Below are 13474 nucleotides of genomic sequence, written 5' to 3' on the forward strand. Positions count from 1 at the left end.
GGTAGCAAGCTCCACATGTCGACCGCAGATCATCCCCAGACCGATGGCCAAACAGAACGTGCCAATCGGGTCGTGGCGGATGTCTTACGCACTATAGCAACTCCCAAAGAGTGGAGCAAGCAATTGCCCTTTGTGGAGTTCGCTATAAATAACAGTGTCCACGCCAGTACGGGTGAGACACCGTTTTATATTAACGGACTGCGCCATCCTCGGACGCCAGTCTCGTTTGTGCGCAGCCCGAGTCTTAGTGGGGGAGGGCCCCTCACTATGCTCGGTGCGAAAGAGGGACATAGTTTCGTCAATATGACGATGACCCATGAGGGTATCATCTCAATGACAGAAACTTGCCCTAGTTACCCTGCCACTAAGTCTCAAATGGACTAGCGGAAGCAGCGTTGTGAGAAGAAACAGGGGGTACAGTACCGCGGATGATTTCTCTCGCACGCAAGCGGGTGAAATTAATTCGCTGCGACATCTATTTCATTTCATCAGAATGCGGATGGATGCGGCGCAGGAATTCCGCCTCGTATTGGTCGAGCATTTCGTTTGAACGCAACGCAACCGGGATCGGGAAATACGCCCAAGCGATTTTCCCTGAGCCTTCCATAATTTAAAGACGCCATAATATGTATTAGCGTCTTGAAGAGCGCGCTCTAGGAGCTACGCTCTTGGCCCATTTAAACGAGGCCATCATATGGAGGGGGCATCGGTGATATGCCACCCGTCACATAGCCACGTTCAAAACGACTGGCTTGTGACACCGACTGAGCACGTTCACGTGTCGTCGGCGGAGCTTAAGGCTCGAAATCCTCTGTGTCAAAACCATTATAGATATGATCTGAGCATAAGGCGTTGTGGTTCTACCCAACGGAGAAGCAGCTACGCCTTTATGGTCAGCGCTCCCATTAATGGTCGCCGCTATCCAGCGCAGACGATGAGACAGCATTCGCAGATGTTGCCGTCTCCATGTTGTGAGCCATGAGAGAAGTTTGGATGGGCACTAATGTGCCATCATCCTTCCCCACGAGCTCGTTGTCTACATCACTACTATAAGGTGACGGCTACGGTGTTCGACTCATTGTAGTCGACAATGAGCGACGAATCAACATCCTCACTGTTAAAGTGGGATGGATCCTTTAGCCTCGTTAACGCGACAGCAGCAGTAGCTGTCGGCGTTTCGACTAAGGCATTGGACGCTGCTGGCGTGTTAACGCGGCGCTTTGCGCTTAGTGCGAGGTTGAGTGGGCGTCTTCGCAGACGACCAACCAACGCGGCCCCTTTAAGGTGGCATCTTTGGCGCCGTGTATGGTAACACAGGTCACTAAACTGAATGAGAGAACTAGCGGAGGGTTAAGTAGATCGCAGTGCCTCCTTCCTCTTTGACGAATTTAATAATGTAAATCGTTTTTAAAGGGGAGATGGTGTAACGAGCTAAAGTTGCCCTAATGTTACATAGTCACCGTTAAGTATGCTTGGTGTACTTAAGGGGATGTTTAATTACTTAAATAAAGTAATTAGACCCACCACTCGGGTGTGGTTCACATTTGTGATCAACATTTGTGTATGTGATGCACATAGGTGCATTCACATTAGGAGGGATGACGCCTAGCGTCATCGGCTAGCGTCATCCGGTACGCGAAATATCTAGAAAGATACGCTCGCAAATATATTAGTGTTATCTACAGAGATGACATTTTTGATTGGTAAAAATAGGTATTTATATTTAATGCAATTAAATATAAATCAGTCTGAAAACTACTTTCTACTTAGTAAGTGCGCACGAGGAGCCGGATTACCGCTCCGGTGACGACACTTTACTAGAGTACTTAGTGCGTTGGGTGAAGTGCACCTATGTGCATCACATACACAAGGGTTTGTCACAAATGTGAACCACACCCGAGTGGTGGGTCTAATTACTTTTTTTTTTTAAGTAATTGACAGGCCCCTTAAGTCACCAAGTGTACTTAACGGGGGCTGTGTAACAGGGCAACTTTAGCCCGTTACATGTACGGTACTATACAAACTTAATTATTTTCCCTGTCACTACGAATAAATGATAAATATATATTTTGATGAAATTGTTTATCTATAAGGAAAAAAATGGAACTAACAGATTTCTTTTTAATTATTTTGACTTAAACATTTTCAAGTCAATATAGTATAAATCAACACATGTCTTCAGATTACATTTATTAATTTGCGCGCATAAAATTTGTTTCTGCTTTAGCGCCGCCGAGCTATTCTCATGTGGTTTGGATACAAAAACACCAGCATTCTCGTAATTTCTCATCAACAAGAGGTAAGTGATACTCAGATTTTACATAACTTCTATGCAAGGAAATATAACACTTCTCTTTAAGAGCATGCGCCGATTTGCTGCACCGACTCGGAAGCCTAAAAAGAATGTAAAATCTTTTTTTGGCTTTGTATTTCTAGGAGCCGGTATTGCCGCACATCCTTTTCGGTATTGCCCCTTTCCACGTTTGGTTGTCGTAAATGAATAAAAATTGCATAATATGACAAACATTTAATTTTCTAATGGTCGAGTCATTCCACAGCATCGCAAAATTAATAGTTGCTCCTTAAGATTCGTCTTGTGCGTCCGACCCCCCCCCCTTTTTGTATCGCTACACTCATAAATTGTACAAGAGAACCGGTATAAACCTTTACCTTCTTATGCATTAATGTGGAGATGCTAGTAGGGTACATTTCTCTGCTGTGAATCCTGTTGCAATTGAAATAACCGGTTACCAGACTGCATATTAGAGCAAGCTAGATTACGTTGTGATCTCAAATATGCTTGCACAAAATGATAAAAGCGTAGGTTTGTTCCTCTCATTTGAAACCGTGGTGACGTTTAAAAGATCTTAGTACCCTCCTTTTGTACCCACCATGAGCGCGATCAAGCCACACGTTTCTGGTATCTCAGTAATTGTTAGCGTCTCATACCATCTTTTTTGATATTCAATAAAGAATTACGCGCATATTGAGCTTCAAAATTTGAAAAGCAAAACCTGCATTCTTTCATTATGAAGTCCCATTACACTAATCTCAATAATACGGAGGTATATAATTATATTAGAGGACACCTTAAAATATTAGATTTCGCAAGCATTTAAAATTGTACCCAAGATTGAACTTTTACGATAGCTTTCAATTTTGCAACAGTACCGTCGTTCGGGTACGACTCAATGGGAAGCGATCAACAAGATGCATAACACTTTTTGTGGCGCTGACGAAAGTCGTCACTTGCTTCGTGCGGGGAACCAAATAAAAGTATCTACAACTAAGGCAGCCTTCGTTTGTATATAATGATCAAATAAATAATATTTTTGGAGTGCTAGCAAGTAACAAAGACTAAGCTGGTAAAGTATAATGTTAGACGCACAGTCAGGGCATCGTTAATAGCGTATTGCGAGGCGAAGTTAAGGCTGCCTTAAATATGAGCTCGCGTATAGGGTGGCCTTCACATATGAAATTTAGTAGGTACTTACACTAAACACGTTGAGTGCTAATAAGCGACGGCGCTGTAAGCAGTACTTTTTCGAGGAGAATATTTGTGGATATGCAGTCGGCCAAATGCGGTCTATGAAACTCTCGCCTTCATTACTTTTACGCTAAGGCATTGTGTGTCGCCAGCTTACGAACAAGTTTAGTGTTCCTCATAAAAATTGGTCTGGTTGACTGAAAATGAAAGGTAGAGCGATTCACAGAAAATCTCATCTTGGTCACGCCTTGTTTTTTTCCGCCTTCTCGTGCAAAATCTACCTATTCAGCCGTGTCATACCGCTTTTGGAGAGCCGGTATATCTGTTTTCGCTTGTACACTATCTCTTAAAGTATAATTTTCTCCCGTTTTGCTTATGGTGCCGCTCAGCGCAATGGTAGAAACACAATGATCAAATGTTGTTTTGCGTATTCATGGCTTTGTGCACAGGCCATACAGAAATATCTACAAGAAAGCGTGCAACGTAAATTTTGGATTTGTGCATTATACTTGCTACATGCTTACCATACAGAAACGGACTATTTCCAAGAATATAATCTTTACAATACCGGTCCTTGGCCAATATCACCACTCGCAATTTCTTAAAGCTAAAGCACCGATCGGAAAATAGCTACATGGGTATGACACAGGATTGAAGAATTATAAAAAAAACATATGGTTAATGATCCGGAATCGTGTAGATTCTAAATTGGAATTGGGAATAGCAAACAAGTTTTGCAAAAAAAAACTGCAATACTAATTTTTATTTTTTGCCTGATGGAAAAAGAATTGTTTGATTCGAATCAATAGCATTTATTGAGTAAGTGGGCTATTTGTCGGCATTAAAAAGCTGTCTGAAAACGACACGGTCACGCGCTTCCTACCGCCATCTCCGGTTTCTAAAAGGATCGGGGAATTGTACACGTCACATTTAATGCGTCATATCTTATTCAGTGTTCGCACTATAATGAGCATTGTGTTGACATCAAAAAGGGTAGCTGAATAAGTTGGCTGGAATGCAATATTTGTGTTTGGTACCACATATACCTCGTACAATCCCGTGGCAAATCCGACGATAATTATGCTAACAGCGAACTATGAGGTTTCAAATCTCAGATCTGCGGCGGCAATGAACCAACCGAAGACATTTGACAGAATAATCTCGTCCGTGGCAGACGAGCCTTATATCTCGAATGTAGCCATTTTCGGTCTGATCACGAATACTTCAGCGATTTCGACACCCTACCGGGCGTCTTGAAGTTCTGAGGGCATTCATTCCTATCACAGAGTGTCAAGCACTGATAACAGTAGCAAGGTGTGCCATGCTATTTCACCTTTTTAAAGCTCAGATAGGCCTCGAAGCTATCAAAAAATCAAGTCGACGCAATGACTCGTAAATTAATTTTGGCTCGATGATGGAAGTTTCAGTGCCCGTAATAATGAACACTTGAAAAATCTTAAGAAACAAAAAAACAACAAGTGTAGATGAGCACAACTGTGCACTTAAAGCATCCTCCACAACGCCGCGGGGGTCGAATGCGTGGTGCAGAAGGATATCACATGGAGGACATTTCGGCGTTATTGAGATGTGTAAGAGCTGTGATTCCAACGACTACCGATGAATGGGACCAAGTGTTGAACGAGTATCGCCATACGCACGCGGTCCCCAACACACGAGCACAGCGCGACTCCACATCACTGAAGACAAAATTTAAGCAATTGTTACGGAAATTTAAGCCGAACATTGATGAAAGCCCAAATGTACAAGAGGCTGCGCATGTAATGAATTTGATCGAGATCAAGATGGCCAAGGGTAAATCTCAGCAGCGACGAGGGGGTAGAGCGAGAGGCGCTGAGGGCTTTTCGTCCGCCGACGTAGAGGCTCTTTTGAATGTTGTACGGCGCCATTTGCCGTTGCAAAGATCCGAGTGGGAGCAGGTCGCACAGGAGTACAGCAAAGAATATGCTGCACGAAATGGCAGAGCTATTCGAGATGGCTCCTCGCTGAAAAACAAGTTTCGCCATTGGATAAAGAATGATACAACAAACATGGCACGAGTAGAGGTTGCGAAAGCGCTGGTTATTCAAGATGAAATTGCAGCTAGATTAAGAAAAATATCACAGGATGTTGCCTCGAATGAATCCGAAAAAGAGGAAATTGGGGGCGACAATGCGGATGAAGGGGGTGATGGGAAAGCTAATGTCATTGGCCCGGATGTGGTGAGCACAGTGTGCAGTGATGGTGGCGACGAAACTCCGGAACCTCGACGCGGGGGAAGAGCGTTAGGATCAGAAGGGTACTTCCAGTCGGATTTGTGGGCCCTACTTGCATGTGTAAGAGCAGTTTTACCCACAGGGCCAGCAAGCTGGGAACAAACATTGCAACTGTATCGTTCAAATTACGCCTTGCGTAATAATCGTGCGCAGAGGACGTTAGGAGGGGTCAAGCTCAAGTTTCGACAGCTCGTTCATCAAAAACATGACTCGAAGGAGCTTCTGTCCAAACTAGTGGTCGAAGCCCGTGCTATCCAGAGAGCGATTGATTTACACGGAAGGTACAGGGGACGCTCACATTCTGAAGGAAATTTTAGCTCTTCCTTTCCGCCTGATGTAAGCGTTCCAGACAACCGTGAAGAGCTCTGTACAAGTTCGCCGCGCATTGAGACAGAAATCAATAGCTCGGAGCAACAAAGTGTCAAAGCGGATAAAGCCTCATGGATAAAGCGATTTCAGAACTCTCTTGCTGGTCCTGTCGTTCAACGTCAACAACATGTTATATCTGAAAACGAACTGGACAGTAGTTGTAAGTCGCTGCGTATTGAAATTGCGAATCGGGAGCTCGAGCTTTTGCGGCAGCGCGGGCAAAGGGAATTGGAGCAGGCGGAATGGGAGAAAGAGCGGACCGTGCGGGAAAAGCAGCGCATGGACATGGAGTCATGGATGTTAGTGTGTGATCGTTTGCGAACGCTTGTTCGCGAGCGGGCTGTCGAGAAAAACTCGGACGTTGTTGGACAGATCGAAGAAGAACTGTCTGTGCTCAAGAAGAAGAAGCAACGACTTTCGAAATTGCTGGCGTGAATACATTAAATCATACGAAGCATTTACTAGACGAAAGATGGTCTTCGTTCCTTATTCGCCCATGGATGGTTTTGACCGGCAAAGTTACTTCATTCTTTCATTTTTGCATTGTAATTTCTAAGCATTTTACTGCTGTTCATTGTCGTAATTCTTTATCATTATCCGACCTTTCAAGGATTTGGCCATTGAAAGAAATTGGGGATATGATCGTCATCTTTAATAGTCGCTTTGATTCAATTCATTCTTTGCCATGCCCGCATTCGGCATGCTACTCAAACTATGCTACTTGAACAATGCGAACTAAGTTACTCGAACTATGCTACTCGAACTATGCTACTCGCGTCCGACATCTGCATTGTTGACGCCCTTATCACTCCCAGGAGAAGGGGTGCTATCTCGCAAATTGCCTTCTCTGTCTGGAGTTGCGTATGTTTTTTTAGGCGACGAAATCTTAAGGTCTTGTGCTAATGAGCATGCCGATACTGGTAACTTCGTGGCAGCAAGTGGGCTTGAAAGTGGCCGTGAGGCACACTTTTTACGCAAAGACAAGCTTTTCGTGGATATTGGCACAGGCGAAAGCTGAATGGAGCTTCCGCTGCTCCCGTTCATTCCGCTGTGACCCTTTCTCCTCTTCATGCTTCCTTCAAGCAAAGCGACAACTCCGCCGCTTTTGCAATGTAAGCGCTCGTGGACCTGGCGCTGCGCGGCGGTTGCGCCGTGAGTGATTCCAAGTGAAGAGCTCACTGGGTCCTTTCGAATAAAATTTGCGGGCGGAGGAGATGAACTAGCGTCTTTAAATGAACAATCACCATCATTGCCGAAATGCGTCGGTGCACTTGTTTGAATCCCGTGATAAATCGTGCGACTCGGGAAGGACACTTTGACGCTTGAGTCCGAGTAAGTATCTGAATACAGGTGAGGCCGATGCTTTGGTCGAACCTTCACGTGCAATACTTCATCGGCCATTATATGAAGCGGGGACAGCACCTCAACTCCATCCGCTGTTGTGATACCTACAGAAATGACAACCATTATTGAGTAGCAAAGTGACCCAATCTGCAAAAAACAATTGTAAAAACGTACGCTCAATACTTTGGACGTGAAGCATTCGACGAATGTTGTCAAACAATGTTTTTAAAGTCCATGACTTCTTGACGACAAAGCGAACTTTTCGACTAAATTTTAAACCCTCAACAACAAAAGTTACACAAACAGACCCTTCTGTGGCAATGTCGATAGATAGGCGATGACGGACTCGATCCACAAGTGGGCCAGCCATTACTCGGTACACTGCATTTGAGAAAATGTTGGCATTATCATTCGATCTGCACTTATCATTTTCTTGATAATTGCGGGGTTCATTATCCTTTTTGCCTTCATCTTCTGAACAGGTAGTATTGCTATGTGACTCATCGCCATCGCTACCATCGTGTAAATTCTCGTGTCGAGCTTCGTCAGATTTCCCATACTCATCTTGTGCAGCTTGAATGCCGTGATTTGACACGTCGTATGCATAGGTCACTCCGCACACAATCAAGGGGCCAAAAATGACACCCTACGGCATAATAGACACAAATATTTATTAGCATAGACTCGTCATTCTCACATTGCGCTCAACCGACCTCAAACCCGAACACATAAACTCCAAACACCACACTTAATGCGGATACGTAGGCATTTAGAGCCACGATACTCTTTTCATACAGCATCTCATCCAGCACCGCAAAAGCAACGTACTGAACTACAAAAAGAGCAAGGGCCTTAACAATTGAAGAAGTCAATCCGATTGAGATGACCCACGGGACGCACACCAAATACGGAGGAATTATTGGTACAATGGAAATAAAAAACGTGACTGTGGTTGCAAGGTACATGAAGTCGGCATTCTACTCAACACAGGTTATCGAAACGATGCAATGAGTATAAAGCAATATGGAAAGACAACTCATATTTTAAAATCGTACCATTATTGTAAAAGATACCATGGTTACGATTGCGTGAATACTGGCCATTTTTAGCGGCAAAAAAAAGACGCCTTCAATAACTCTTCGAAGAGATCTGACAACGTCGGGCCTTTTCTCGACTTGAATTGGCAATAGATCCTCGACAAACCTCTCGATAGGATCCCAGTTCGTACATAGGAGATAAAATAGCGACGAAATGAAAAAGAACGAGCGGACGCCAAGACTCACAAATGCGAGCACTAGCGTGACAACGAGAAACACCAATTGCGCTAACGATCCCACGGCAATTCTACTTATATCGAGTCCCTTAGACGTCCAGTCGGTGAGCTGTACTGACGTTAAATTCACCGAGTCCACTTTGGAGTATGCAAATGACACAGCTTGTACAACAGTCATGTTCTCCGGGAGGCGCAATCTGGATAACAGTGATACATTTGACGTAACATTTCCGTCGCTAGACTTAGCATCGAAGTAGTACGTCTTGATCAAACTTTTGAGAGGTGGCCACCACATAGTATCACTATACTTGCCTTCGACCCCGCTAATGGCTTGTGATATCATTGCGCGGCTTGTTTCCATCTGCTGTCTCCAAACCTGTCTGGTGCGTTCATCATTTACAAAATTGTCCTGCACCCAGCCGGATAAATCCGTCGCAGCGCGACTACCTTCGAGGTAGCTTTCGGTCCCTAAAAAAAGTATGACAAATGCGCCCTGATCACGCCATTATTAGCATCGTCGCTTTTAAACTATAAAACAAAGCGTATGTACTGTGATGAAAAAGCCGAGAATGAGGAGCACGGACACAAGCACTTCATCGGAAAAAAAGTAGCGGTAATAAAATATTCGTCGATCCAGAATCTTAATCAGACTTAAAGCCGCGATACAAAAACCAATAATGACATGGAGGAAGGTCATCCAAGAGAACATGCGCATCCAGATTGACACGGCACCAACGAGTGAGAAGAGAAAAATGCCATAGTTTAAAAATAGCTCTTTCGCCGTGCGACGCGAACCATCGTGGGGATGGCTACTTAAAATCTCGACTGACTTGGAAAAGACACACGTCAAGAATCCCTAGAATCATGATAACATATATTAGACAGTCATATCACCTTCTTATCCAGCATTGTGCCCGTACATAGTGGTCAACGTCAGCGTTGTCACTTAGGTATTGCAGCACCGAAATGACGTTATTTTTGGCCTGGCGCAGCGCTTGACTGCAAAGGATAGCCCACACGATGATTCGAAGGTAATTCTCGAATAAAAGAAAGTTAAAGTAAATTAGGACGAGGATTAGCGCTGTTGAGATGTTGCCAACAAGCTATAGCGACAGATAGCGCCCAGGGCACGATAAGAACAATATATTATGAGTCGCAGTCGTAATTGAATTGATACAATAAAGTTTATCAATCCAAAAAGCAAAGTTCGGAATCAAGCACGAGGGCGCACCTGGGCGAGGATCATATCTACAAACTCGGCCATTCCGTAAAATGGAGTCTTTTGTCTGCTTCTTGCTATATGTTTTGTGAGTTTCTCATTTATTTTGTTTATTATTTACATATAAGAGGAAGAATAAAGAATATTATCTGTCGAGATGAAATTGTCAATATTACCACGCATGGTAATATTGTAGCAGTGATGTAACAGTGCTGCTAATTGGTTTATTTAGGCCAATTTATCAACCGCACCATTTGTGTGTAAATACAAGGAAACCGTAAATCTCCTCAGGTTTTTAGTATAATCCCCTCAGTTTGATATGATTGGATAATTTTATGCATGCATAGTGATGTGGTTGCTGGAAAGCCGGTACGTTTAGTCTTGCATGACGATAGGGAGTCATGACGAAGAGTAAAAACTATTGTGCTCAAATCTTGATAAGTTACAACTTGCAGAAAACACATGGCGGTGAAGACAGCCGTTTGCTTAAGACTGACAAGACCTGCTGAGGGTTAAGGTATGAGAGTATCAATCACCAAGGCTATGAATAGTCGATCTATCAATGTCAATATTACATGCAATTTCATGACTGTCACCTCCGCGACTTGTTACATACCTTTAATATAATGCTTCTTAGCACTATTGGTAAATAAATAAAAATTTGGGCGGTCACTCCCATTTGTTGCTTTGATCGATGTCCCGATATGAGCAGGAATTCTTACGACAGTTTTGCAGTACCCTTCATTTGACTAGCACCAATAAGTATGCGCCGTGAACAAATTTTACGAGAACTAAAACGAAGAGGTCATAACTGGATAGCACTGCCATTACATGATAATTTCGACTACCAATGAAGCCTTACGATTCAGCATGCATACTTATAAGCGTAAGCCAGCCAAAGTCGCGAGGTCCTCCAATGTCAGCGACAGAGAAGTAGAACTCGACTGTGTAGTTGTCTGCTCCAATTTAAACGAAACGCTCACAGATACAATCCGTAACTTATCGTGCTAATAACATGTAACTTTAACATGTACGACCAACGTGGCGCTTGTATGCTTTTACGACATTATGCAGCAGCATTGCAATTGTAATGGTTTCTAGGGAAAGGAGTCCCAGCCTTAGCTACCTTACAAGCCTCTGAAAAATGGACGTCACCCACGAGCTTCATGCCGTCGGGATGCCATGGAATTTGTCAGCTATATCGCGCACAAAATTGAACATCAATCACAGTAGCGCCAGGATTAAGCCAGTCTCCACGCACAAAGTATGGCTGTCCAGACGCAACCACGACCACATCATCTTGACGCACATATGAAGGGAGATTGTTCGAAACCGGTTTTGTTCTATATCCGTTTCGTAGCCTCAGCTGCATATTATCGGGATCCGTAGATTTCGCCCGGAGGAGGCGCCCGGAGGGGCGCCTGATCAGAGCTTGGATCGAATACATTCAGTTTCTATTCTACCACGTAGACTCCCCGCATCCAATTGCCTACAGGGTTACGAGCCCAGAGATCGTCGTGCAAGATGGCATCGGCGACATCGCGGTCGACGACGCCGCACGACCAGCAAACCCCTGAGATCAGCCACGCGAGAAACAACCGATCGAGGAAATCCGAAAAGCGAGCGAGATTAGGACCGAGGACCGATGGTCTCCTCGCGAACTGGAACGGCAAGGACTTCCGAAAGTACAAATGGACAATGCTCACGGTCATGCGCAAGCATGGCCTAGACGACATCGCTCTGCGGAAGCTGACACGTGAAGAAGCTCGTGAGCGATTAGGGCAAGCTTGCCTTCGAAGGGAGGCAATTCATGATCATGCATTTAATCAGGACGACGCTACCTACAGATAAGTTCCAGCGGGTCGATCATCCCGAGAATGGATTAGATATGTGGGAGTGGACTTGCAAAATCTACGAGAGGCGTTCGGATCCGACGATCCGCGAAAGCATCATCGTCAAGAAGTCGTTAGAGCTCCGCGCGCTCAAATGCGGAGCGGCAGAAGACGTTGAGCTACACCTAGCAAATGATGTTTCGTCTACGCACCGAACTGACAAGCTTCAGCTAACAAAATCACACGATTAACATGAAGGAGATGATGCTCGAGAGCCTTCCCGACCTGTACGAGTTTGAACAACTCCGAGGAGCCATTAAAAGTACTGTGGGAATGGCAGTCAACTGGACCTGGAAGGCCTACGCGTACTTATTAAACAGGCCGCAGAACGGCAGTCGCGAGGAACAAAGACCTCGAACACACACAATACGAGCGGCAACTTGTTAGTCAAGAACGGCCGTCGTGGTGGTCGTGGGCAGCAGCATGGCAATGCTAGCAGAATGAGGGTCAGAGTCAGACTCATTTCATGACCGACAGGAATGCTACAAGCGCAGCCAGACTGGCATCTGCGTGCCAACTGCAACGAGCAGAGTAGTGGGAACAATTTCGGAGGAAAGCGCCAGCACCGTGCGAACATCACGTGCAATGACGCGAAATGACGCGAGCAACTAAATAGAACCCTGGAGATTGGACTTTCCGCCCAGGGTGAGCCTGGTGTAGCGGCGGGAGTGGTTGTCGACTTGCGCCACTGGCGGTGAACAAGACCGCGATAAACCAAGATGACGCAATTTCGATCACGGCGGAGTCCTCTTGGTGGTGAGTCGACACCGGATCTAACAGTCACATTGTTGGCGACAAAAGTTTGTTCGTCCACATGGAAGATATTGATCCAAAACAGCGTCGGTGCAAGCGTGTATGGCGTTTCACGCGGTATGCTCGCAAAAGCATCGGGCATCGGCACGGTGAGAATTATCACCCAAGTAAATTATAAAGAGGTGGAACTCTTTGTACACGACGTGCTCTTCGTCGAGAACGTAGACCACGGTCTTTTCTCCATGCAAATGGCGTTCGAGCAAGGTTTTGAAATCGACTTTGAGAGGTCGACATGCACATTCATTGCAAAGATGCAAGGGCAAGAGGCGGTTCGCGCCATTGTAGAACAAGGAGTCTGGATGTTTAAGGCGGAGGGCGCGGATCTCGCTCCGCCGCTGGGCCACGGCGGGCGCATCATCGCAAATTGCACTGTGGCCGATGGGGTCGCCACTCTAGACGATTGTCACAGACGCCTTCTCCACACAAACAGTCAGTACTTGAAGCTCATGGTGGATAAGGGTCTAGTAAAGGGCATGATGCTCAGCCGCTCATGAACCAAAGTAAAACGTAGGGTGCGTTCGCATCATTCGTGGCTATTCTATTGTGTACGCATTGCCTCTGCGATGCAGTACACGGAATGGCCCAATAAATTTGGGTAGTAGTTTACTACTACCCACATTAGTGACTACATGCTTAGGTGAGTTTACCGTAGACAGTATTACTAAATCATAAAGTTTAAATGAAAGAACATTTGTAACGGGGCACTGCGACTTGTACTGTTTCAGTACAAGTCCACTTCACACTGCTTCAGATGTGAGTGGTGCCTCTCGTTAAGTAACGTACACTGTACGTGTAGAGGAAGAC

General features: G+C 45.0%; 6 protein-coding genes across 6 annotated transcripts; 5 read left to right on the plus strand and 1 right to left on the minus strand.

The window, feature by feature from the left end:
• Positions 1–4971: 4971 nt before the first annotated feature.
• On the plus strand, positions 4972–6564 carry CCR75_008027 (uncharacterized protein; the record flags this gene model as incomplete). Its single annotated transcript, XM_067966082.1, has 1 exon — positions 4972–6564. One exon carries the CDS (start codon positions 4972–4974, stop codon positions 6562–6564), a length of 1593 nt encoding a protein of 530 aa, XP_067820441.1.
• Positions 6565–6774: 210 nt separating this feature from the next.
• Positions 6775–10010, minus strand: CCR75_008026 (uncharacterized protein; the record flags this gene model as incomplete). Its single annotated transcript, XM_067966081.1, has 7 exons — positions 6775–7577; positions 7648–8119; positions 8187–8450; positions 8529–9239; positions 9297–9602; positions 9667–9849; positions 9978–10010. 7 exons carry the CDS (start codon positions 10008–10010, stop codon positions 6898–6900), a joined length of 2649 nt encoding a protein of 882 aa, XP_067820442.1. The 3' UTR covers positions 6775–6897.
• A 1479-nt stretch (positions 10011–11489) lies between these two features.
• Positions 11490–11816, plus strand: CCR75_008025 (uncharacterized protein; the record flags this gene model as incomplete). Its single annotated transcript, XM_067966080.1, has 1 exon — positions 11490–11816. The coding sequence occupies one exon, from the start codon at positions 11490–11492 to the stop codon at positions 11814–11816; it is 327 nt and encodes a 108-aa protein (XP_067820439.1).
• Positions 11817–11853: 37 nt separating this feature from the next.
• CCR75_008024 (uncharacterized protein) lies at positions 11854–12048 on the plus strand (the record flags this gene model as incomplete). The annotated part of the gene is made up of 1 exon (XM_067966079.1): positions 11854–12048. One exon carries the CDS (start codon positions 11854–11856, stop codon positions 12046–12048), a length of 195 nt encoding a protein of 64 aa, XP_067820440.1.
• Position 12049: 1 nt separating this feature from the next.
• On the plus strand, positions 12050–12244 carry CCR75_008023 (uncharacterized protein; the record flags this gene model as incomplete). Its single annotated transcript, XM_067966078.1, has 1 exon — positions 12050–12244. The coding sequence occupies one exon, from the start codon at positions 12050–12052 to the stop codon at positions 12242–12244; it is 195 nt and encodes a 64-aa protein (XP_067820444.1).
• A 332-nt stretch (positions 12245–12576) lies between these two features.
• CCR75_008022 (uncharacterized protein) lies at positions 12577–13066 on the plus strand (the record flags this gene model as incomplete). The annotated part of the gene is given in 2 exon segments (XM_067966077.1): positions 12577–12939; positions 12956–13066. 2 exon segments carry the CDS (start codon positions 12577–12579, stop codon positions 13064–13066), a joined length of 474 nt encoding a protein of 157 aa, XP_067820445.1.
• Between the last annotated feature and the right edge of the window lie 408 nt (positions 13067–13474).

Source organism: Bremia lactucae, linkage group LG1, assembly GCF_004359215.1.
Source record: "Bremia lactucae strain SF5 linkage group LG1, whole genome shotgun sequence".
Lineage (NCBI taxonomy): Eukaryota > Oomycota > Peronosporomycetes > Peronosporales > Peronosporaceae > Bremia > Bremia lactucae.